The following is a 26,014-nucleotide window of genomic DNA, read 5'->3' on the forward strand; positions in this document are numbered from 1 at the left end:
GATTCATGGTTCTCTCTGAATTAGCAGGAAGGCAAAAGGAGTGCAGTCGATAGAGGTCAGTGGCTGAAACATGCAATAGAGCAGCACTGACTCACCATGATTTTAGCGTGCAATCATTGTAAGATGTCGCAGGTGACGTTTTACAATAGGTAGCACCGTACCAGAACAATCATGTTATACTTCACAGAACAATCTTGACATAAGACGAAAGCTATTTTATGCATGCAAACTTTCTAATATGGCAACATTTAAGAAATCCTCCCCATGTTTTTTGCCAAGTCCAAGACAAGACCACATGAGTAATAACTTTGTTAAGGACGTGGCACAACATGGCCCACCCAATTCTAAACCTCTGCGATGTTCAGAATTCCTCAAAATTATTGTACAAAATACAAGTGTCTGTCTGGGGTTTGGATTTCATTTCAAAATAATGGTTCATGAAAAAATGGAAGAACAGCAGGGTCTTTATTTTGGGTCGTTATTTGGCACCTAATATGTAAGATTACATACAAAAAACTTACTGTTCCAGAAGTTGGCTGTATTTATCTAGAGCATCCTTCTCTGCTTGAATGGCTCTCTCTTTCTCAGCAATTGAGTTATCTCTTGTTTCTCGCAGATTTCTAGGAAAGAGAGAAAAGTAATGTTATCTGATGTACAAAGACAAATATATACAGATATGCAAATTTAGACATTTCAGAAGGGACGTTTTGACAATAACAATTACTCAGATTTTAATGTACCTTCTAATTTTATTGGATGACCTTGTATCAGCATATTGCTTAAAGGACTGGTTTTTAATCCAACTTGAGTAGTCAATTAAGCAATTCATTATTTTCTTACACAATTTTTTAAAAGATGTTTTTTATAATTGATTACTCAAAACATTTACTTTAAGGATGGTTCTGTAATCTGTGAACTGCTTACGATAACTTTACCTTAACTTGTTTAGAAGTTTTACAATTCTGAAGTTAATTACATTATTAGAGTACTTAACTGAATGTTCAGAATAAATAAAAAACAAAAGGCACGAGGCCCTCCAAGAACTGAGTTTGAGATGCCTGATAAGGTAAGTTAGAGGATAAGATAGCTGATAATAATAATAATAATAATCATAATAATAATAATAATAGCTTACACTTATATAGCGCTTTTCTGGACTCTCCACTCAAAGCGCTTTACAGGTTATGGGGATCCCCTCCACCACCACCAATGTGCAGCCCCACCTGGATGATGCGACGGCAGCCATAGTGCGCCAGAACACTCACCACACATCGGCTATCAGTGGGGAGGAGAGCAGAGTAATATAGCCAATTCATAGATGGGGATTATTAGGAGGACATGATTGGTAAGGGCCAATGGGAAATTTGGCCAGGACGCCGGGGTAACACCCCTACTCTTTTCAAGAAACACCCTGGGATTGTTAATGACCACAGAGAGTCAGGACCTCGGTTTTACATCTCATCCGAAGGACGGTGCCTGTTTACAGTATAGTGTCCCCGTCACCATACTGGGCCTTTAGGACCCACATGGACCACAGGGTGAGATAGAAGATAGATAAGATAGAAAATCAGTTTTGTTGAGCAGGTTAACTTAATATTTTGTCGGACATTGTTTGATTAAAATCATGTCTTAAATGGTCTTCACCAATGACTCTGAGAATACCAATCTTAAATGTGAAGAAGTTTGTTTAAAAGTGAAACAGAACGCTTTTTCCCAGGCAGTGTCATACAATTTCATTCAAGATCAAAGCTGCTAGGTGTGGGCCTGTAATTAGTTAGTTCATGGCTCTCCGCGACACAGCGACTCCTAGGACTTCCTTTGCGCCCGCAGGCTTCCAGAGCAGCAATGCCACTAAACTATATTTCACTGTTCCGTTCAGCAGTAACTCTACTGTAAAGCACGCAGACCTTGTTCGTTGTGAAAAGATGAGTGATTAGGCTAATGGGCGAGTGAGAAAAGCCTGTCTGGGAACAAGAGCAATCAGTGTGAGCCGAGACAATAAAAATTGGCAAATCCAGTTTGGTGGGGTTCGCAATGTTGCAAGAAGTAACGAGAAATTTGCCAATTCCAAAACTTTTAAAAAATCCACGAGAGTATCTTAAAAAGATGCTTAGGCATTTTGATCATAAATGAAAGATGTATCAATGTTGACGCAGTGCAGGTTCGTATGACGACAGGGCATTAGGAAATGGACGCTGTGACACAAAAATTCTGCATGTGAAGTTCTAGAGTGTGAAACAAACAGACCTGCAGCTGCCACAAGGCAAGGAATCTTAATGACGCATGTGTGTCACCAATTCTGTTTCATTTCAACTGCATTTTGCCAATGCCACAGATACAAATCTAACTTGTCCCACCTTAGCAAAAATAAAAGTTAAAAGTTACTTTAAAAAATACCTTTTATTTTACTCCTATCACTTAAATCCTTAGAACAAAAACCTTAGAAGGCAGCAGGTGGTGTTTAGCTGCCAATGGTAGCAGTAACACAGTAAAAGCTAGTTATTACTGCCTGTACATGGGAGATAATTCAATTTCACACACGTGAAACATTAAACTACACACTTGAGAAAATCAGGGCGCAGCCTCTGTTGAAATAATTTCAAATATTGGAAAAATTCAAAAAAATATATAAGGCAAACTCCATTTTAGTTTTCAGGATAAACATTTTATGAAGGATACAGAAAATCTGCACAAATGTCGCATACAATCTAGTCAAAAATACTGTTTTTCAGTATTAAGACAATTTGGCACAATCGTTATTCAAGTTCAGACATGACTTTTCTAAAGATAACAGTAGGTAATGGTGAAATTACAGATTTTATATCTCTTGTAAAATTTATAAATTAATTGCCTCTGTCAGACTATTAAGAACAAGTCATAGTGTCCTTGCTTGGCATGATCATTTAATCTTTACACATCACAAAGAGGGTTTAGTGGTAATACTTTAAAAGTCATATTTGTAGAGAGAAAGTGCCATGTGGATTGTGTCATCTAAGATTAACTGTTATAATGATATGTTTCCATTTGGTAAATATAAAAAAAAGTTAGTCTTTCAAAGGATTACAATTATATAGAAATGCTCTGTAGACATGCAATGGAACTAGTTTTAACAAACAGTCCCCAAAAATAAAAGTAAAATAATTGCATTAAATAGCCTTAACAATTACTGCTACCCACCCTTACCTGTTCTCACGTTCATACATCTCCTTGGAAGTTCTCCGAAGACTCTCTATTTCTTGATTAGTTTTTGTTCTGATTTGTTCCATCTCATCACGAAGTCTGTTTTCATATTCTGTCTTGTAATGATCTCTACAGTGCAAGATTAAAGAAAAACATTTTCAATGAAAAGCTGCATTATTGCAAATTTAATTTCTTATTAAGTACTTGTAATACATTACAGTGAACCTATCAAAAAAAAACTATTCTCCTCCCAGTCTTTGGGTAACATAAGGTATGCGATTGCAGACATACATGTATCTTAAAATCAAATCCATTAGAAAGGTACTCATATTATTCTAAATAAGAAATAGATCTCACAGATAAGAAAAAAAGCTTTTGAACCACTTTATAATTTCTTAAACTGGTTCAAAATCCAGCTTAATTGGTTAACTGTTATACAATATATGAATTACTAAGTAAAATCCATACTGCCTTCCTGACAGAATATAGCAAATACCTAAAGTAAAATATTATTAAATGGTTTGACAAATTTTAAGAATGAAATATACATGTGGAAGCTACCACAACCAGACATCATGTGAGATATGACCACATACCTGAGTACATTCATGACTTGCCTCTACAATGGTCATTAATTGCATACTGGTAAGTTTTTAGATACAAGTTCAGTCTCATTTGACTATGGTAGACCACACGTACACAGGAAAGGGCAGAAAATGTTTAAGGGAAGTGTTTCAATAAAAATTGACCAAATATGGTGAGGCTAGCACTTGTCATTACATTAAAAACTCAAATTTGTTGCCAAAGTTAAACTTATTCCTTCTTCAACTAATATGCAAAGATAATTTCTAGAAATTAGGAATTTACTTCGTTGCTATAGTGTACCAGGAAATGAATTCAATGCCTTGGGACAATACTGGGACGCATCAACAACCATAAGATATTCTAAATTAATATTATATCCACGGATTATACATTGTAATAATCTTGGTAAAAAAGCCTGAATAAAATCGACACCATTCCAACAAAACTCCACCATGATGTTTTAGAGAGAGACGACACTACCTTGATGCAACATATTTTTCATATGCTTCTTCTCGAGCTTTCTTTGTTTCTTCGAGCTGAAACTGGAGCCTCTCCAAGCGATCCTCCTCATGAGCGCAGCGGACGCTGAGCTCTAAGTTCTGACGGTTCAGATACTCTTTATCTTTCTGAAGTAGTGTGACTGACTGCTGCAGTGCAGCCACCTAACCCAATGTTTTTGGGGTTAAAGAAAACAGAGAAGAGAAGTTCATATCAACACAATTCTGCCAAGATACTGTCCACTCTTCTTTATTATTAATAGGCACTTAACAATATACATCTTTATGGTGTGTGTCAATGTATTTATTACTGCTGTTACTATGGATTTTCTGAACAGTATGAGAATAAGTAAAAAATCCATAAGGATTTTTAAAAAATTATGGAAAGCTATACGATAATATCTATAAGTAATATCTGAGTGACATCTATAAAGAAACAAATTTTAGAAGAAAAATACCAAATACAAAGAAATATCCTAGTGATTTGCAAGTAAATAAAAACATAAAAGTCATTTAAACAATTAAGAATTCGTTGATGTGTTTCTAGGTTGTAACCTAATGATTCAAGAAACCCTAACACGTAACTGTTACCAAGGTGTAATAACATCTCTTAATTAACTGCTTTACTAATGCATTAAGGGTAAAAAAATCACAATAATTGAAATAAATCTGTTCTAAAGCCATTAAACTGAAGTCAAAATCGTACCTGTGCCTTTTCACATGAGCTATTACAACACATAAAAATCTCTTTACAGAAAAATCACAGACAAAATTCCCCCAAAATATATTTTTATTGTTGCCTTTGCTAATTGTTTCATAATAAAGTTACATTTGAGTTATGTAAGGTGTTTGCAAAAGAAAAATTTATTTATTTTCATATCTATGTATTGTTGCATATAAAAAAACATAAAGGCAATTATTTTACCTCTTTTCCCAAGTCATTCCTCTCTTTTGTTTGTGCTTTGTGTGTTACTTCAAGTATTTCAAAGCGTTTTCTTATGTCAGAGATTTCATGTTCAAGGCTGTCTCTTTCACTAAAAAACAAAAATATGTTTTATATATATATACTGTATTTCTAGTGAGTAAAGCATTACAATAAGTATCACTAAACAGTCAGATCTCATGGACATAGAAAAGAAAACAAAGACAAATGACTCAAATGTCAAACATGAAGGAATGAGTGAAATGTGGAAAATATAAAACATAATGCAATATGCAATATTGCTGCAATGGAGTGCCTTTATTGAATAAACACTAAATCACTTCATGAGTGGGAGAGCTGGTTGGACAAAAGCTTTTTAACCTGTTGAATGCCAATACAGGTGAAAATCAGAACACCACCTTTATGACATCAGTATTTTGGAAACCGGACAACTTGTTTACAGTGGAACCAAGTCCTCTTTAAACAACAAATGAAAGATTTACATGCACCACCCTGATGCATGTCAGAAATAATTATTTTTTCCACCTGTTGGAAAAGCAATTGTCATTTAACTGATAAAAACCTTTTGAGTTTGTTCCAGGTGTGATGTGCTTCCTCTTTTGCTCAATATATAGACAAACACACTCCAAGAAGCACCTCAACTGTGTCTTACCGTTTAACTTTGTCATAATTTTCTCGCTTGTAGTCACCTTGCTGGATGAGCTGTTTTGTGTCTGCCAGCTCCAGAGCAAGACGCTGACTCCTGATTTCTAATTCTGAGCGCATTCTTCTTTCTTCTTCATAACTCTGGAAAGCACAATATACACAAACATTTACCAGGACACCTACCATTACTATGATTAAGCAACTTGCTGTTAATGGATGGATAGATGAACTGATCATGGAACCTCTTTTTCACACCTTAAGCTAACAGCGCCAATGAGAGAGTTAAAGTATTACTAAAAGGACAAGCTTTGGACACTCTGACCATCTCAAAACGAATTAATCTTGGTGGCACTGGACCAGCTGTGCATTCCTACTTGGGGAATGCCTATCACCCAGCTAATGACATCCTCAGTCCAGTCACAAACTATACAAGTCTAGATTACAGAGCAGAGTCTGTGTTTGTCTGAATAGTCATACTTGCTTGTTAAAGCATTTCCAACTCTTACATACATGAACACAAAGACGTTAATTCCACTTGGAAAAGCAGAAAGAACAAAAATGTTTTGGTGTCGTAATTTCTTCAACTTTGTAGGTGAATGAGGGAGAGAGCGGATAAACTGATTAAGTGTAATCTTTCATACTTTTCAAAAAATATTAATCATCCAAAAAAATGTATGTTTTACTGCTTGGTATGGTGTTCTACATACTAATGTATAAGCATAGAAAATTACAGATTCTTCTGGTATTTTAAGAGATTTTACTTTATTTTCTAACAATTATTAGTGACTGAACAATTATATAAATGTCAGGGTTAATGAATTTGTGATGGCCACGTATAGAGAACCAGAATGATCTGAATTTCCTGCACGCATCATTCAATGATTTGCTTTGAATGAAAAGCCCTCCCCACCCATCATAACTTTACAGGTGACTAATAATTAGTGACTCGGTAACATAGTTACTCATTATATTTCTAAATGATGACAGTCTTCATAAATTATTTAAAGCTAGGCAATGAAGGACAGATGATGTTTAGCGAAAACAAAAGCAAAATTATACATAGTATGCACAACCACTAAGACCTAACATATTAAACTTCCAACATTTATTGTATGCATCAGTACATACTTACTTCCATCACTGATTGCAGTTGACTTCTGTAATTATTCAAGTCCTCAGACGAGCTGCGGTTTTTAGTCTTATATTCATTAACCTCTGTTCTCAATGGATGAACTGCTTCATAAAATCTTACCTATTTACAAAATATAAACCATGTTAATGTGCACAGAAATGGTTAAAAAAATATTTACATTTTAATAAAGGATATCAACACTTTCTAGTTCAACCCCACTGCAGTTAATGCTATTAATGTTATTCAAATACATACAATCACACCCAAAAGTGCGTCCTTCAACTATATAACATTTTGACTCTCTGCCCTTCAACATAACAATTGGCTCAACATTGTTAACCATACATTTAAAACATCAAATTTTACATTTATTTTATTTATACATTTATACATTGTTTTGTACTGGAACAACTACCCATGAAGCGCTGAGTGCGTCCTTTAAGTTTATCATAACCCTATCAGTAATACATTATATTACATTAGGAAGAAATATTACTAAATTAAATGCACAGACCTTTTTAAGGTTTCATGGCATTATTCAAAAAAATATAGTGATGTTCTTTTATTTAAATAAAAATTCCAACAGTAACTATTAGAATTTAATCTCCTGTTGGTACTTATTTTGCACAATGTCAAATACAGTGCATTATTCACTCTTCTGGTACACTGCTGCCCCCTTGTGACTTTGTAAAAGGACTTGCAAGTCCAGTTAACATATCAACATGAATGATTGCAATAATATTAACTAAAATTAGATTACATGAATGTTATTCAAATGCACATAATCTATTATAAGTTTACACTGAACTTTATGAATGAAATCTCAGTATTGTTCATTTTTAATAAAATAATTAGAGAACAAGATAAGTCTGCAGTAGGGTTTTAATAAACGAGAATAGACACATTCTCTCATAACATTGCCTAATGTACTACAGCATATAGTACATATGGTTAAAAGACATAAGTAAACATCCCCTATATGACAAAGCATTCCTGCATTGGCTCCAAGTTAATAAAAATAATACTGATTAATGAAAATAAACAACAGTCATCACAAACATATAGCAACCCGCTACAGAATATAACCTGTGAATAACCAGGGGACACCTACACTTTCTCTCTCTCTTTTACAGCGAACACCCTGCTCCCTGAACAGCAGGTCCCACTGGAATGAGCAGGGCAATAAAACTGTCAATGTGTCTGTAAAGACTCCAGCCTGCCGCTCCCCGGAATGACAGTGACCAGACCAGAACCGGGAGCAGGCCGAGTTGCGGGTGCTGGGTAGTGAGTACTCGGGTCGGGGCAGGCAGGGGCTCTCTCACTCACTGGATTCTTCTCCTGATCCTAGTTTGTCGTGCTGCTAATTTGAAAGTTGCGCTTAACAACCTTCGACTCCTGCTGTGCTCTTTCATCACCCAAGACCCGGAAGGCCATACGGAATCACAAATTCATGAATGTTAAATTAGGCAGAACAAAATTTAAAATGTTGTTTTAAAAACAATGTAATATACCAGCTTGCCAGCTCCCTCACGACGCTGCATTTGATAAAGTAGTTAGAAAATGGATGAATGTAATATACTGTATCTGGGGCTGCATGGAGGCGCAACGATTTTGCTGTCCAGATATTTTTTTAGGTTAATATAAGAGGGTTGTAAGTTCCATCCACTACAAATGTACAGCAGCCAATGCAGCTTATATCAACATATGTTATACAATGGTATATTATGATGTATATTATATCAATATAAACTGATCATATGTTCTTGGTAGCCCAGACTTTAGTTCAACTTCGAAATCAGCTTAGGGTTCATGGAGGCACTAAGCTGTAATTTATTACTGAAAATTATATCATTCTTCTATACACTATCATATTACATATTTGTCATGTTATTTAAATGTAATATAATTACATTTCAATATATACTATTTTACAATGTGTAATATTGTCATACAACATAACACAAAACTGCAATCGCATGTAAAAGTGGACATACCCACGCTCAAATTACATACAAATCTAGTTCCTCCAATCATAAGGTGTCTACAGAGGAAGAAATAAATTACTCACGGACACATATTCGGGGATGGAGAGCTGGTCCTCCGGGAGTTCTTTCAGCTGGGAGTATTGCTCTGCGGTGAGCTCCAGGTCACGCAGGCTGCGTCGAATATCTCCGGCTTTCTCACGCAGCTGCAAGTTGGTCTCTTCCAGCTGTTTCTGTCGTGACATAATGGTGTCCATTTCTTGCTTTCTAAAAGCCTGCTGTTTCCTGTTCCGAAAGAAGAATGACGCTTGGTTAACCAGATCTTACAGGAAATTACATGCACAGTCTCCACAAAAGCTAAGCACATGCACACCACATCAGTAATGCTTCTGCTACAAGCAACATCTGTGGATTAGAAAAAAAAAGTATGATAAATGCATCTTTTTAAAAAACAGAAATTGTAAACAAGACAGCCTGATATCTGTATTTTTTTGAAAGACGTTTGTTAGTTCTGGGAAAATTGGTCCCAGTGTGAAAGTGTGTGCCTGCAATAGACTGGTGTCCCATCCAGGGAGTACCCTGCCTTGCGCTCGTTGCTTGCCGGGATATGTGATAAAGCAATTCGAAAACGGGTGGATGGACACAGTATTTTTAGCAAACAGTAGCCCATAGGAATCTCAGTTTTCATGCAGCTAGCAATAAGAGCTAAGCAATATTCCAGACTTAAATGCATTCTCACCTGGTTTCCTCCTGTTGTAGTTTGATTTGACTGTCTAGTCGTAAGGCTAGCAACTGTTTCTGATGAAGGGCATCATTGAGTTTCTCCTCCAGCTCCTCAATCTACAGAAATTATACTGCAGTTAGATTTCAAAGTTTTGGGGTAATGTATCAAGTATACATAAATGTGTAAGCAGTGACCATTTACCCTGTGAGCAGCAGCATCATCACAATGCAGAAAGACTTTGCAGCCGAGAAATTCTGAACTATTCTTTAATGTTTTGAAAATCAAAGAGAATTTGTTTCAAAATTAATTTGCAAATATAACAATGATTACATAGAAGTCTACAATGTTTTCAACACAAACTTGGTTTAGACCTGAAGTGCTTAATAATTACCTTCCTAATTAGCCTTTTCTTGCAAACATTCTGACAAGGGTATTTGCATCTCAAATGCAAACATATTTTGCATCTGATGAGCTGTTTTAATCCTTCCAGTGGGGATTTAGGCAAAGACATCATAATGAAGCAGTATTTGATAGGAGGTTAATTACTTGCTGATGGTTGCTAAAAGGATCAAATCATATTTTGGGTTTACTTGCTGCTTATAGTGCTGTCAATCAGTGTCTTACTGCATAACATCGAAAACTATTTAGGAGTTACTGGTACCTCACTTTGATGGTTAGTCACCTATTTGGCAAATAGCACCCAATTCATAAATCTTGGCAATTTTGAATCTGATGATGATCCAGGCATCACCAATCAGGTATTCCACAGGGTTCTTATGCTGGGATCTTTATAATTTATTATATATATAGTATTTGTATCAGATTATTAGACATCTTGAGCTTATATTTCACTTATACTGATGGCACCCAAATTAATTTGTACATTAGATACAGTTGCTGTGGGTTCTACACTTTACAAGTGACTGTCTGCTTTTTACACATAGATGCAACAACTTCAGCAAAAGAATGACAGATTGAACAAACAGCTTTAAAGTTTCGCTACATTCTCTCTACAGTCTGACCTTTCCAATGTGATTTTCATCTCTGGGACGCTATTTGAGTTCGAGACAGCGGTTTCGCTGATACCACAATGAAAATCTTACAGTTTCAAGAATCTCAGGGAGGTTCTGGATACAAGCATTCTACAACAAAGGGACTATGTGCAAAAGCAGAGAAGTCTAATGCTGTACAGCTCTTTGTCCTCCATAACACTTGCTCACTAATTTTCCTTTACCAACTGTTACTTTTGAAATACTGTCACACATATCATCTAATGTGATACAGCAGCTAACCGCCCTGAGAAGTGATCAAGAAGCTCAAGATGTCTTTAATGTGCCTGCCAGCTCACTCCTCTTCTGCTGGAGTGATAACACACTCAGACAGATTCCCTCTTGACTGTCTTGTTTTCTTATTCAACCCAGCGCTGGATGTTATATTTCTACAGTAGTTAATACAGTACTTTAGGATCAAACCTTCATCTGCCCGTCTTCCCTTTGCAGTCGCTCACCTTGGTGAGGTACTCCACCTTCAGGTTGTCGATGGTGAGGGCTTTCTGCGACAGCTCTATTTTCAGCAGTTGGATGCTGTGCAGCAGCTCCTTCCTCTCAATAAGCTGCCTGGTGACTTTCGTGCTCCCCTCCCTCTCCTCTGAGGAGGACACGTCCTCGGTGGGCACCGTGGTTTCTAAGCTCAAGTCCTCCGACTCCAGAGAGCTGGACACGTTGACCTTGGCATCTTTGTGTCTCCTGGGAGGCATCGTCAGCTGCTGTGTTGACAAGCAGACCTGTAGCACCACACTTGCTCGTTATGAGTTCGATATTCACTGAAATCGCTTGTTTGAATTCTCCAGTCAAGAAACGGGACACAATTTCCTGAAGAGCAGCCTTTTCATTCGTGTGCTGGGGGACAACTCTGAAAACCAGCTTTACAAATATGCCTACATAGAAAACAAATCAACGGATCTATTAAAATAAATTTAGGAAGTATTTCACACATTTGAAAGTCCTGGGTTTTCCAAGGCTCTTCCAATAAGATGTAGCTAACTTAGGGCATCCCAATTTGTTACACAGTGGGAAGAATTGTAGTTGAGACCGTAACCCATTTTGCAGCTAAAAATATGTTGCTTACCTTAATTATTGACACACAACAGATCGTTTACTCTTGCAATCTTTATAAAGTCCGTTTCTTGTTCCTATTCCTTTCACGACAGCATTACTTTATCCTCCCGCCTGTCCCGATCACCCTAGAAACCGCCGGATGTTAACAACACTGCTGCAAAACATTTTCTAACGGTGAATTTGGAAAGAGATGCTCTACCATCAGAGACGTACTTTTTGCCTACAGCGCCATCTAGCCGGTTTCCGGGAGGTAGTCGTTTTACCTGGCTGGGTCACCCGCTGAGAAACCGTGCGAAACGGCAGTATAACAGCCCGGCTGCCAGGGGGCGCTGTCCTTCCTCAATGTAGACGAAGCACGTTCAGGTGGCCAACTAAAAGCTTACACTTGGTTTAACTGTATTTCAATCTTGCAAAAGCATTTGCGTGGAGGTAGGAAACCCAGGTTAAGTAGTGTTCGGCCACCCGCCGACACGTGTTTTCCCCTGTTTAGCTGCTGTATTCAGTGTTTACGATTTGTTCTTAGGCAAGTCTTTTTTAAAATTTAAATAAAGATGCTGAAGTCTAAAACGTTTGTAAAGAAGACACGTTCCGGCGGGGTGAGGAAGATTGTTCGAGAGCATTATCTCAGAGATGATATCTGGTGTGGAAGCGAAGTTTGTCAGTCGTGCCCACAGGACTCCACGGTGTTGCAGAGAAATGCCTACATGGAGAGTAGCTTGTGCTCTTCTCCTCACTACCTAATTCCAGACACGAATGTCGTTTTACACCAGGTACTGCAATACTCTTTCTTTTTCGTTGTGTAGGAGAATCAAAATGTATCTCTCATTCTTAGAACTTTAAAACAATTCAAGCCCTAAGCTTACGAAAGAGGAATGCATCAACGATTTACAATCCCAGGACATTCTCATGCTAAACATCCGGTGCATCACTCCTTTCCTTTTACCGGTGGTGTTCGTCTTTTCCTCCTTAGTGTATTCATGTTTTCAAGTCATACAAAGGTCTATTTTACTTTTATTTCGTTGTTTATTGACGATTCTTTGACAGTAATGGAACCTGATTTGATTATGTGTCTGAACAGAAATGCAACTGATCACACACCGTCTTTCCATCCAGATCGATATCCTTGAAGATCCGCTGATCAGGAACGTGATAATCTTGCAGACGGTTTTGCAAGAAGTAAGACACAGAAGTGCTCCAGTTTACAAGAGGATCAAAGATGCCATTCATAACGCGGAGAAACATTTCTACACTTTCACTAATGAACACCATAGGTAAAAAGCAGCTCTTCCTTGTTAGAATTTGGCAAGTAAATATTAGGCTGAAAAGACAATGTTCTGTCAGTGGTGTTTTCTTCAGATTTATTGCTGTTGCTGCTTGGTCCAATTTTGTTCTGTAACAGGTATGATAATTTAATAAATTAACCAGATATGTTTCTTTACAAAAATGAATTGGCTCCAAATTTATTTCTTTACAAAATTGATATTTGGATCCACATGTATTCATGCCCTTGACGCGGTGTAATGAAATGTTGGTTGTAACAACTAATCACCTTATCAAAAATAAATGCTGAAAAAAATCATTAAATATTTTTAGGTATCTGTCAGTTTCACAAAAACACAGAAGGTTTCTAGAGGCTTCTGGAAATCATCTTGGTTACCACTGGATAGTAAAGGAGGCAAAGCACTCAAAATCTGAGTCTGAACTGTCTGGATATTTATGGTATAAAATTATCAGCCTCAGCTACTCCAGTGACAGTTATGTAAACACTGATAAGACACTAGTTTAGACCCTGATGTCCTTCATCCAGATGTTCAAGGCTAATGGGATAGGTGCTACTCAACTGGGAAGTTGCCATGAAAATGTTTTCTCCCAACGTGCAGTTGGAAAAGTGGCTGCCTCTCACTCAAGGCCAAAAGTGGGGAGTATTGGGGAAAAAACTCTTCACACAAATCTGTAAAACACTCTGGCAATTTGTTGCGACGTGCTGAAACAAAAGGTTGATTATCAGGATTCAGTGTCTTCAAGACCACCCTATGAGGCTGACCTCATGAATCTCATGTCTTAGCAACATGAAAAGGAAAGATGGGACTTTTCAAATGGGACAACGTGATGCAGCTGGAAGAAGGGAAATGGAGTGTTAGGGCAGATTTACACATGTCTGAAGAAAAAGTCATCCCTTCAGCGAAGTAGGGACTTCAGTCTGTTCTGCTTTGACGCTTTTTTCATCCTCTGCTCCCAGTGCCTTTGTTAGAATTCAAGGAAATATATATTTCAAAGATAATAGACAATTTTATCTAATACTCTAGTTCCCTCTTCTCAGACATGGTTGCAGATTGACTTTTCAGAGAATAATGATCTGAAGCTCACCACAAGATGTACTTTCAAATGGTTAAGGGAGCCTGAAATCAGTGTTCTTGTTTGGTTCATTACCATTCCCAGACTTCAGCCAGAACATGTGCTGGTTTTGATTAAAAATAAAAACAGTTTAATAGTCCACACAGTGTAATTTGTCATATGTACAAATGCAATGAAATGCTTATGCATTGGGAGGAGCGGGCATGAATCCCCACAGAGACGTGTCTGAAAGTGTTACAAAGCCTGTCTGTTACTCAAGCCCAAGGTGGATTTACAGAATTCTGACATGTGGGGCGTGCATACTTTTAAAAAATATGCAATGACTTTGGACAGATTTGTTTCTGTGATATCTAGTACTCTCTATTAGAGTATGTCAGCATTGTTTGCTAAAACCAACTATCAGTTACATTGTATCAAGGGCACAAAGAATTCTTGAGCCAGCTGTAGTTATTTTAATAGTATAAGAACGATGGCTCATGTCAAGGCAGGCTTATGTCTATATGTTATATGTTACTGGAAATAACAGTCCTGTAATTGTTTTAAGGGAGCTGTCTTTTTGTGTGTTTACTGAGCAGAAGTGAGTAAACAGAAGCTCCTGTGTCTCCTTTGTTCTCGGACAGGGAGACCTACGTCGAGCAAGAGCAGGGAGAAAGCGCCGCAGAGCTGCACGACCGGGCGATCCGTGCGGCGGCTCAGTGGTACACTGAGCACCTGAAGAAGGCCCAGACAGCCGAGGACCTGAAAGTCATTCTGCTCACACATGATGGGAAGTGCAAGGAGAAAGCTGAAGAGATCGGCTTGGTGTCATATAATTGTAAGTTTTTTTGTCTTATGCTGATCTTGGCAGTGTGATTTATTGAATTCGTTTTTTGCTTTGTTGGTAGGATCAAAGGTGGCCTTTCATTTAAGGTCAAAGTTTTATGTAGAGCTACACACAGCAAGTAGAATTATAGCTTTTAGTAAAAAATAAAAAGGATTACTAGATCAATGATAAGACAGAGATATCAACGCAATTTGTATCAAAAACAGAATAGTATTATTGACAGGTTCCTTAGGTTAGAAAAATAATACTTTTTTCAGTACTTGTTTCTTAATAGAATGTCTTTTAGATCTTATCACTTAAATTCAGAATGTGTTAGTGAATATATATTTATTTTCCAGGTGAAGAGTACATTAAGAGCTTGATTGCAAACCCCGAACTTGTGGACCGCCTGGCTTTGAAATCGGAAGAGAATGTAGGTGTCAGCACCGCTGTGATCTTGTTTTGAGTGACGTAGACACTCGTGCTAGTCTGCATAAGGCTTGTATAAGAAGCAGAGATCAGACTGCTTGTGGATCAAAGCTGTTCTTAAATAAACATTCTTGAATTACCGGTTACTCTTTAATAGGAAGTTGAAGTTTGGTTAAAAATAAACATCACTGGGTCAGAGACATGGCATGAAAACTGTTTAATACCAGTCTGGGGATTTTAATTTTTTTAAAGAGAAGGAGGAATGTTTTAAAATTGACATTGATGGCATTGCTGCAGCTTATTTTAAACAGCAGTATGTTCTTTGACCCCCACAGAATGAAAGTGACAGGGGTAAGATCCTCTTTCCAGAGCATCTCCCACTCTCCAAAATACAGGCTGGGATCAAGTCTGGGCGTCTGCTCCAGGGCACATTCCGTGCAAACAGAGACAACTACCTGGAGGCCAGTGTGTTTGTCCACAGAGACGGGGAGGAAGATGTAGAGGTGGGTCTTGCTCTTTTGTGGAAGGAACTGTCCTGCAAGTCTATCTCAGATTTCTTTTGTGGTGTAATGTGGATATCAGGATGTAAACATTTCTGTTTTTCTTACATCCGACACTGCTGGTTTCTTGTAGATAGCATTTGTAAGGGAAGGGGAATTTGTGAGTATAAAGCTATGAGATCTTGATCAATTTTTGTGTCAGATTGTTATAGTTCCTTTGAAATGAAACACACTGCTGCCCAAATGTCTGAGATGATTTGTATTTTTCTGCTATCTTCACTCAGTGTCTTTCTTTAAACTGAAATGCAGTTCTCTGATAATCTCTTAAAAGTGTAGGTATTTTATTTTAAGCTAACAGTTAATCGTGATAGATCTGCGTTTTGTAGTACGGAACTAACCTTTACGCTTTATGGAGTTCTTGCGAAGGAACAAATGATGTTAATGACGAGGAGCTCCTGAGGTCAGTCAGTTACATTTGATTGATAAATGTGGTGTATTAGCTACTTACTAATTAGCAGCTCTTATATTTTATCTCTAGGTTTTGAAGATTCTGCTCAGTGTGAATTATAGATTTCTAAATGGAAAGTAGATTTTGTCTCATTCACACTAAGCTGTGTTAACTACAGATTTTGAGTAAATAGTTGATGCTCATAAAACACATATAAACTTACAAATGCTGCTAGGATGTCTACAACTTTTGCTCTCCAGTATGTATACAATGAAAGATATTGAATGAAGGATTCGTTTATGATAATTGGTTTCCATGTTAGAAAAGAACTTTAGGCACTTTAATTTCTCAGATAGTTACCATGCTGAGTTAGATGTTGAATGGACAGAAGGTCTTACTTGGAGGTGACCTTCCTAGGGTTTTCTCCCCAGGTTTTGATCCAGGGACTCAGTAGCCTGAACCGGGCTGTGCACCAGGATGTGGTGGCTGTGGAGTTACTGCCCAAAAGCGAGTGGGCAGCCCCCTCCTCTGTTGTCCTGGAGGACGAAGGCCCTAAGGAAGATGAGAATGAAGACGAAAAGGAAAATATTGTGAGAACTAAACAAAGTGCTTTTATCCATAAAATAATTCTGTTTTTATGCATTACATTTTTCATGCAATGAAAAAAAAATAGCTTTCTAATAAATACAGTATGTGTTCTTGCAGTGTCGTGGTGTCAGATGGGGTTTGATGTAACACCTGATACACTCACTGACAACAGTATAAGGAGCCCCACTGAATAACACCTTGGGCATTCATTGTAGCGCTGCGATTCAAGTAGATTCTTAGTGATGGGATTCTTTGTATGGTGCAAGCTTTGTGTCACAAAGATTATGACAAAGAGGATATCCTCATTTCACCTCTGCTATTAGGTTTTCAAATTTCGGCCATGCGCTAGTTGATGCATTTTTTCATTTCTATTCGGTCCGCGCATAATTTAATAAAAATATTTTAGTAACCACTTAAATGAACACTTGAGTTTTAGTTATTCAGATATTAAAGTTATTCAGACTTTTCAGATCTAAGGTTGTAATACTTTTTTCTATTGGAATTTCCAGCTGAAATCTGTAGCCAGTGAGAAGATGCTGAAACCCACTGGGAGAGTCGTGGGCATTATAAAGCGAAACTGGAGACCGTACTGCGGAATGCTTTCAAAATCACATATTAAAGAGGTAAAACCAAGCTGAAAGAAAGATTTTTGTCGTTTTCGTTACAAGCCGAATTTCATGTGACGTGCTTTATATTATTCACAATCTGGAAAGTGATATGTTCTTATTACAGTCCTAGTAAGGATAATTACACCAAAATATTTTGTTTTATTCTTGCTTTTTATTTCACAGTTGAAGGATACAACAAATTAAAAACTATCTTGCATCCATTCCAGAAATGAAGATTTTGGGGCTTTCAATGTATTATGATGATTTTGTTTTACAGGCAACAAGGCATTTATTCACTCCAGCTGACCGCAGGATCCCCCGGATCCGAATAGAAACTCGTCAGGCTTCTGCTTTAGAAGGACAGAGGATTATCGTTGCCATTGACGGTTGGCCTAAAAATTCTAGATATCCCAATGTAAGACAATGATTTCAACAGCGTCTTTCAACGGCGTTTCACAGTTCAAAACCACCATGTTCATAGTGATGGAAGTGTCACATAAGAAGGTTATTTTCTCCCTGGTTGTTGTAGGGCCACTTTGTGAGGAATCTGGGGAGCGCCGGGGACAAAGGAACGGAGACGGAAGTGCTCCTGCTGGAGCATGACGTTCCTCATCAGGCCTTTTCCCAGGCCGTCCTCGGCTTCCTTCCCAAGATGCCATGGAGCATAACAGAGGAGGTAGATGCCTTGCTCTGTGTCCACTTTCCTAGGCTGTTTGTTTAGTTTGCAGTATGGTTTAAGAGAAATGGAGGTGCCGATTTGTAGTCTTGAGTGCTCTGTTCAGCTGAAGCTAAGTTCTAATTCCCAGTCTCGGATGGTGACACCCTTTGTTCCTTTGCAGTTGTAAGTTCACTCTTGGGTTCGTGTTTGTCTCTTTCTTGTAGGATATGAAAAACCGTGAAGACCTGAGACACCTACATGTGTGTAGTGTGGATCCTCCCGGGTGTACGGATATCGACGATGCACTTCACTGCAGGGACTTGGAGAACGGAAATTTAGAGGTACTCACTCGTTCTAGCAAAGGTGGAAATTTAGAGGTATTGGCTTGTTGTGGTGGAAGGTTTGAGGAAGGTGTAAATGAATGCTTTTGTAATTTGTGTAGCTACTTGAAGACTTTGTGAAGAAGTGAAGTTGGTGTTTAACTTATCAGACTTCAGAACACAAGAGTGAAGAACAATGTAACCAGACATAAATTTAATAAACAGCTGTAAACATCTGTTGTAACACAACAGTAACACATTTGTATAACAACCATGGTGAAATAAGGAAAGGGAAGGAGTTTAGATACTGCAACTTTCATCAGCCCACATTCCATAAATTCTGAGGGTCGTGTGGAAATCACATCATGTTCATTAGGTTCTGGACTCCACAAAAATTTGTTTTCAAATGCTTACTCAAAACATCTTACTAGGATGAACAAAGAATTCTTCTCATGACATGGTCTGAAGCAAATGCGAATGCGTCTTCATTTTCCACATGAACTTGTTGCCTGTAATAAATGTCTTCAGAAACACGATTCATTGTACTGCTGTTCTGCGTTGAGCTAGGTTGGAGTTCATATAGCGGATGTCAGTCATTTCATTCGTCCTGGAAATGCTCTGGACCAAGAATCAGCGAGCCGAGGGACCACAGTCTACCTTTGCGAAAGGGTAATGTGAACAAATATTGCAGTGCATTTTATTGTTGAAAGTCCTTTGGAATTTCCCTGCTAAATTAAAATTGGTTTCTCTTTTCTTTTAGCGAATCGACATGGTTCCTGAACTGCTTAGCTCAAATTTATGTTCTCTAAGATCTAATGTAGAGAGGTAGGAGATTTGTAGCTCCTCTTAAATACACAACAATACATGAACTTTTCACGCTAGTTCTGGCTGAATAACTGTTACTGTGTCTGATCCTTCAGGCTGGCGTTCTCTTGCATCTGGGAGGTGAACCACAACGCTGAAATTGTTAAGACGCGGTTTACAAAAAGTGTGATCAATTCCAAGGTTGGTGAATGTATTTACTACAAAGCCTAATTTATGAGGGGTTGTACGTTAACATTATTAAAGGATGTATTATGCTCCTCTGTGGTGCACTGTTTTTTGTGTATGCTTGTGATGTGCAAAGTGCTGCTGGATCTCCTTTAGATGTTAAAATGTTCCTGTATTGACATCATGTGATTGGCGATCAGGAAAAGCTTAACCTCTTTAAGGGCTGCAACAAGGACGAGCAGTTCTGCTGCATGAATAAGACAGTGATTTCTGCAGGGTTTTGCCAATGACAGCCTGTGAAAAGTACAGCCACAGCTGCTACCATAGACTTCCTGCAGAACCCAGGCTGTTCCTCACTCAGGGTACGGCTCTGAGGCAGCATGGCCCAAAATAATGACAATTCAAACCATTTAATTAATTCAGTAATTAGAAGACCTGTATTTGTAGATGGATTCATCTCTTAAGATAAAGGTTTTGTTGCAAACCAGAGTTTCAAAGGCTTGTTCAGCTGTTCATAAACATTCCAAAACGTTGACAATGCAGAAAGATGTGCCGCCATTTTCTGCCCTCAGGCATCTCTTACTTACGCTGAAGCCCAGATGAGAATCGATGATGCCAGCATGAACGATGAAATAACCAAAAGCTTGCGCGGTTTGAACAGATTAGCCAAGATACTTAAGAAGAAAAGGATTGAAAACGGGTGAGTTGGTCTCCTGCTTTGCTGCATTGCAGTTGTTTTTTTCAAAGTCTCAATAAATGTCTTATCTTTTTTAGATATGAAACGTTTGATTTCACTTAATTCTCCCTTTTTCTTATTCCATATTCATTAGCTTCAGTTTTAAAAATTGTTTTAGTAGTCATGTATTAGTCATGAGAACATTTTTGCACTGAGTATAATTGCTTTTTGCCTTAATTTGCTTTTTGGGATTAATTGATTATTTGGAAAAAAGACTGACCTCTAGGAAATAAGTGGTTAATTTTTTTCAGTTTTATTTTTTCTTTCCTTATTTCAGAGCGTTAACTCTGTCTTCTCCTGAAGTACGTTTCCACATAGACAGTGAGACTCACGACCCCATTGACATGCAAACCAAGGAGCTCAAGTGAGTTGTTTCCCATTTCACTTTACCAATTTCAATAAGCCGTGACATTTATTCTGAGAATATTGCATTACACATCTCTTGTTTTGCTAGCTCCAGATCTCGTCCTAAAGACTCAATGCATGAGTAGAGTCCAGCCGTTCACCTAATTTGTGTTGATTCTGGACAATGTGAGAAGAGAGCTTTCTTGCGTGCAGCACAACGTCCTTGGAACTCATTGCTCAGACCCATTAGACTTTGTACTCTTTTTTGCAAATCTCGGTTAAAGACCTATTTATTTAATTCAAGCAACATTCAACATTTGATGCTTTGAGAACTGCCAGAAGGGAAAAGTTTAAAAAATGAGCTGGTGGGAAGGAACAGCTCTGTGGACCTTTTACCATGATCTTTCACCATGTAATTTAGTCTTGCTGTTGGTCTTACCGAGTCAATCTGCTTTACTTTTTTATTGTAGTTTTTTACCTGTTTTTTTACCTGTTGTGTATGCCTTTGTACAGCACTTTAGATTTCTTGCTAAGTCCATAAGTTATTTTATCATGTAAGCTAAATAATGTTTACATGAATGTTCTTTTTTTAATATTACTTCAGAATGAATGTGCATTGTGATTCATAATGTCTCCTCATTATATTTGCTGATGTCTGTGATTATAATTTTGACAGCTTCAGTGTAAATTAGGTTAATTGTACACAGCTGCACTTCCTGGAGTTTACTGTACTTCTCTGCTTTCTTAATTTTCATTTACAGGGATACTAACTCTATGGTTGAAGAGTTCATGTTGTTAGCAAACATATCAGTAGCTCAGAAGATCTACGAAGAGTTTCCCGAATTTGCCCTTCTCAGGAAACATCCTGCCCCACCGCCTTCCAATTATGACATCCTTGTCAAGGCAGCAAAATCTAAGGTAAGCACTTTGTGAGTTGATTTTTCTAGTAAGACATATGCAGATATAATTACAGAAAAATATTTAAGATGTGAAAAAACATCGACAGCCACATTGTAAATGGATTTCTGTACATTCTCCTTGTCTTTGCAAAATTAATGTAGATATTCATTTTTATAAGTAAACATAAAATGAAAAATCACATGCAAAAACAAATTTAATTAGTAAATTAAAGGTTTTGGGCGCCATTATTTTATTACTGTATTTTGTAAGGCCTTTTCAGTAATCTGAAGATTTTGCTGACCAGCTGAAAGGATTCTTAACCATTTCCCACAGCTTTCACATCTAGATCAATTTGCTGTGGTTCCCGTTTTACTGCATTTGTTTCTGAAAGCCTACACAGAGATTTTTCTGTTAAACCAAGTTTTTTTTCCTGTTAGTTTTTCCTTACCTTTGTGGTTCTCTGCCTTTTTGAGATCATTGCGTATTCTGTTTCCTCCGCTTTTACCAGTTAATATTTTTTCAGCCTTTTTTACAACAATCATTCAGTGGGTTTTATGTTTGTTTGTTTTTTTGGTGCCTAGAAATCAAAGGGATGGTGCCTTACCAACCAGACTTGTACTAAAAAGTGTTTTTGGAAGATTTCCTACTTTTCTCAATTTATTACACCTTTCTCCCCTTTCGGTCTGCATTGTTTTTCTCCTGTCTGTCAAGAAAGGTTTGATAAAATGCAAATAGTGTTCTTTCATCAAGGTCCTTGTTGTTTGCCTGTTTATTTCAAAAGGTTCTCTGCAAGCAAGAATAAAATACAAATGAGACGAATGTTAAATTTTGTGTACTTAATAAATTCTAAAAGACTTTGTGTTAGAAATATATTGTTAAACAAATTATTAGTGGCAGTGTTGTTGGCAGTCCAAAACAGTGTTGTTGGTGATCTTCACTTTCTGTGGACCTCACTATTTTATTTGGACATTTTTTCTGCCAGAGCTTTGAACTCCGAACGGACTCTGCGAAGGCGCTTGCGGACTCTCTGGATGCAGCCCGAGCACAGGGGTTTCCGTACTTCAACACGCTGCTGAGGATCCTGGCCACTCGCTGCATGATGCAGGCCGTGTATTTCTGTTCTGGAATGGACAGCGATTACCATCACTACGGCCTCGCTTCGCCCATCTACACGCACTTCACCTCGCCCATCAGAAGGTCAGTTAGTCGGAGGTCAAGTAGTGGTAATCGACACCGATCCCTCGTGCGCTGAGTGTTTCCTTTGGATTTGTGAATTTCTGCATTTCGTTTTCAAGTTTGACACGTGTCTTTAGTACAGTGTACCCCTGGCAAGCAGCAGATTTATGGAGTTTTCTTACAGGTACGCTGACATTATAGTGCATCGTCTGCTGGCAGCAGCTATAGGAGCAGACAGTACGTATCCTGACCTGATGGACAAACACAAGCAGGCAGCTCTGAGCAACAACCTGAACTATCGACACAAAATGGCACAGTATGCCCAGAGAGCATCGGTTGCCTTCCACACACAGGTACGATTCCTCGTAACCACAAGCAGTGTGTTCACTGTGGTGTCACTGTAGTTAGAGCTGATGTTAGTGCCTCTTTTCTGAATTTTTCTGAAATGTCATTAATACTAAAACCACTTTTACAAGTTTTTAAACTTTTTTTTTGTGGCGCAAAATGTTTAAAATTAATGTGAAGGTTCGTTTTTTGGTGAAATGTGATGAGTTCCTCATTTTGTGGCCGTTTGCCTTTATTTACAGCTCTTTGTCTTTGTACTTTGTTTCCTAGCCCATATTTTACGTGTACTGTTATTGGTTTACTCATGTTCATTTGGCTTTATTTTTGTTTGTGACAGTGTTTTTTTAGACTTGGGAAAAAAAGAGAATCTCATAAGATATAATCAAAATTTAATGTGCTTTTTTTTTTCTCTTTTAGTTATTTTTCAAAAGCAGAGGGATTCTTAATGAAGAAGGTTTTATTCTGTTTGTGAAGAAAAATGCCATCGTTATTCTCATACCCAAATATGGACTTGAAGGCAGAGTGTTTTTTGAAAACAAAGACAAAAACAACCCCCGTCTGACTTTTATTGAGGAGGTATTTAATGTTTTCAGGTTCTTAAGTCATTACTCTAGATATATACGTTTCAGTAATTTGTGTTTTCCTTATAACACTAGGTCTGTATTTTCTGTATCTTAGAAAGGATTTTTTAGAAATGTATCACTTTAAAACCTCTTTATAATAATCATCCATTCATCCATATTTGCAATTAATGTTTTGTGAGATGTCAGTACTATGATCTAATGTAATGATGCAGCTCGTGATCAATAAAATCACATTTAAATTGGAAGATGAATAGAGATGAAGAAAGCTACAAACCATTCTGTTTAAAAACCTAATTCATTTTCAGACATCATTTTGAAGTCTCAGTGTATTCTCCTGTGGTTTTGATTTTAAAAGTTATAACGAATAAATTAAGTACATCAGTTTTATTTTTTCTTCAAGAAATATTCTTGTGATCCTTATTTTTCAGATTCCTGCCCTGACTGTGGAACACCACACCTTTCATCTGTTTGACAAAGTGAAAGTTACCATAAGTCTAGATTCTTCAAACATCCAGCATCAGAAGATTCGAATGTCCCTTGTGGAGCCAGTGGTAAGAAATTTAGAGTCTGGTAATTTTAACCCTAAAAACCTCTAAAACAATTTAACAAAATTAGAATTTCACATTAAAGGATTTTAAGGTATGTCTAGCCCTTTCTGGGAATCAGATTCATTCCAGATATTCAGACAAGATGGATGTCATATAGGTAAAGATGATAGATGTAACTAGGGCTCATAATTAACGATAATTGCTCGTTTTATCATTCCCTCCTGCTCAGATAAAAATTCTTCTTGATGGAGTAAATACTGCTTTTCACTGTATAGAAGCAAAGCAGCTTTGTTTTCCAAATGTTGGTACAGTTAATGTATTTGGTAGACTTCAATGCCTCAGGCTTACATATAAAACAAAAATTTCTTCCAGATCCCTGGGGTTAGTGTATCTCCTCAGTCAGCGCAAGACTGTGAACCTGAAGCAAAGAAGACCAAACTGGATTGTTGAGGACAGTGACAGTTGTTGCAAGATTGACGTTTTTACGTTTTTGCTTTAGTGTCTGATAGTTGTTTGGAGATATTTCTTATAATGTTTGAGCCCTGTGAGTTGTTTGTCAAGAGCACAAACAACTAATATTTTTGTAAACCTTTCATCTGACACATTGCAATATTCCCAGAGATGTTTTATATATAATTGGTTAGCCATGTTCCAGCATAAAACTATTGTGTTTTAACAGAGCATCATTACAGATCCATAAAATTGAATTTTTGTAGTTAAGAAGTGAGACAGATAAGCCTGCAAATATTAGGAAATCTTTCGTATTTGATGTTCAGATGTCTTTTGTCTGTCAGTCGTTTTGTATTTGGTTGTAAGATGTACATGACACTGCTATTAGAAGCATCATCCCCAAGGGCTTATGATGAGGACAACAGATCACAGTGGCTAAATTTACATTCACAGATGAATGAAATTTCTTATCAGCAATTGGTTTTGGCATATTTCATTTTACTACACTGTTGTACAGAAGAAATACAGATAATGCAATTTATGTAGTGAAATCCAGTTGTTGGTTTAAAAATGGTTCAAATCTTCACCGTGTTGAATTTAAAACAGTTTGTTGTTCCAACACTGTACAAATGCTTTGTAACAAATACATTTTTAAGTATAAAGGTGTTAAGTCTTTGTTTTACCTTGTTTAGTTAACTTGGCATACAGGGGAACATAATTCTTTCAATGATCTGGACTGCACAGTACAGTATATTGTATATGCAAGTTATGTTTTCGGTTCAGTTTTCCTCAGTGTTATTCCTGAAAAATTTAAATCAATTGAGTTGGCAAATTAGTGCTGTTTTTGTAGGAAACTACAAGGGAATAAGAACTGGACTGGTTTTCTACTATTTAAGATCTATGCAAGATTAAAATGAACATGAAACACAAGGCGTTGATGCCATTTTTGACATTGTTCTTTAACCACTTCTTGGATGCTGTCAAAATGAACATATTTCAACCAAAGGTAGGTACAAACTATTAAGTTATTTTAAACTTCATTTGAGTTGAACAAATATCTGGTCAGGCTCCGACTTGAGTGGCATAGGGTGTAGTTTTAGCTAACAGATGTTTAGAGGTGATCTGGGAAATTAAATATCAATAGACACACGCCATGATATGGAAGTTGATTACGGTGCACTCTAGTGTCTTTCTGCTTGCTAAATGTGCTTCCTCTCCAGCTGAAAAGGACAGACTTTAGATGACCACTGGGGCCAACGAAATAGACGGGCAGCTTCTTCCTCAGTTCCTCAGCCTTTGATGTGCTTACCTGTAGGTTCCACCCATCTTCAAGCTTGTGTTTTACTATGGTGATTTTCCTTAGGCAATACTTTTGAGGATTTTGAATATTTTATCATGTCCCCTTCTCATTTTCTCTGTGCAAGATT

At 37.5% G+C, this 26,014-nt stretch overlaps 2 protein-coding genes across 5 annotated transcripts in view; one reads left to right on the forward strand and one right to left on the reverse strand.

The window, feature by feature from the left end:
* pibf1 (progesterone immunomodulatory binding factor 1) overlaps window positions 1-11,979 on the reverse strand; it is a 41,770-nt gene extending 29,791 nt beyond the window's left edge. The window contains exons 1-10 of one of the 4 annotated variants that reach the window (XM_088644470.1): window positions 11,816-11,979; window positions 11,196-11,450; window positions 9,704-9,804; window positions 9,051-9,249; window positions 6,983-7,102; window positions 5,858-5,991; window positions 5,188-5,296; window positions 4,246-4,427; window positions 3,184-3,309; window positions 522-620 (exon numbers count right to left, since the gene is read on the reverse strand). In XM_088644470.1, coding sequence (XP_088500596.1) covers window positions 522-620; window positions 3,184-3,309; window positions 4,246-4,427; window positions 5,188-5,296; window positions 5,858-5,991; window positions 6,983-7,102; window positions 9,051-9,249; window positions 9,704-9,804; window positions 11,196-11,444 — 1,319 coding nt within the window. In that variant the 5' untranslated portion in view covers window positions 11,445-11,450; window positions 11,816-11,979. Of the gene's footprint in view, window positions 1-521; window positions 621-3,183; window positions 3,310-4,245; window positions 4,428-5,187; window positions 5,297-5,857; window positions 5,992-6,982; window positions 7,103-9,050; window positions 9,250-9,703; window positions 9,805-11,195; window positions 11,625-11,815 lie in introns of all 4 variants that reach the window. The other 3 variants (XM_088644469.1, XM_088644467.1, XM_088644468.1) reach the window with 3 other exon arrangements.
* Window positions 11,980-12,248: 269 nt separating this feature from the next.
* On the forward strand, window positions 12,249-25,249 carry dis3 (DIS3 exosome endoribonuclease and 3'-5' exoribonuclease). The gene is made up of 21 exons (XM_088644472.1): window positions 12,249-12,575; window positions 12,919-13,076; window positions 14,781-14,974; window positions 15,322-15,395; window positions 15,727-15,894; window positions 16,771-16,929; window positions 17,437-17,550; window positions 17,813-17,950; window positions 18,065-18,211; window positions 18,418-18,534; window positions 19,081-19,182; window positions 19,274-19,338; window positions 19,434-19,518; window positions 20,076-20,203; window positions 20,517-20,603; window positions 21,346-21,502; window positions 22,467-22,681; window positions 22,845-23,013; window positions 23,423-23,581; window positions 24,018-24,140; window positions 24,510-25,249. The coding sequence occupies exons 1-21, from the start codon at window positions 12,357-12,359 to the stop codon at window positions 24,585-24,587; spliced, it is 2,856 nt and encodes a 951-aa protein (XP_088500598.1). The 5' UTR covers window positions 12,249-12,356; the 3' UTR covers window positions 24,588-25,249.
* Window positions 25,250-26,014: the final 765 nt, after the last annotated feature.

The sequence above is a fragment of the Lepisosteus platostomus genome, chromosome 2 (genome assembly GCF_059453375.1).
Source record: "Lepisosteus platostomus isolate fLepPlt1 chromosome 2, fLepPlt1.hap1, whole genome shotgun sequence".
NCBI classification, from domain to species: Eukaryota; Metazoa; Chordata; class Actinopteri; order Semionotiformes; family Lepisosteidae; genus Lepisosteus; species Lepisosteus platostomus.

What these genes read in the sequence shown, in the direction of transcription:
- dis3 (XM_088644472.1), top strand. Translation starts at nt 12,357, where the DNA reads ATGCTGAAGTCTAAAACGTTTGTAAAGAAGACACGTTCCGGCGGGGTG. An exon ending in TCAAGGCAGCAAAATCTAAG is followed by an intron (nt 21,503 to 22,466) that starts GTAAGCACTTTG and finishes TTTTTCTGCCAG; the next exon opens with AGCTTTGAACTCCGAACGGA. An exon ending in CGGTTGCCTTCCACACACAG is followed by an intron (nt 23,014 to 23,422) that starts GTACGATTCCTC and finishes TTTCTCTTTTAG; the next exon opens with TTATTTTTCAAAAGCAGAGG.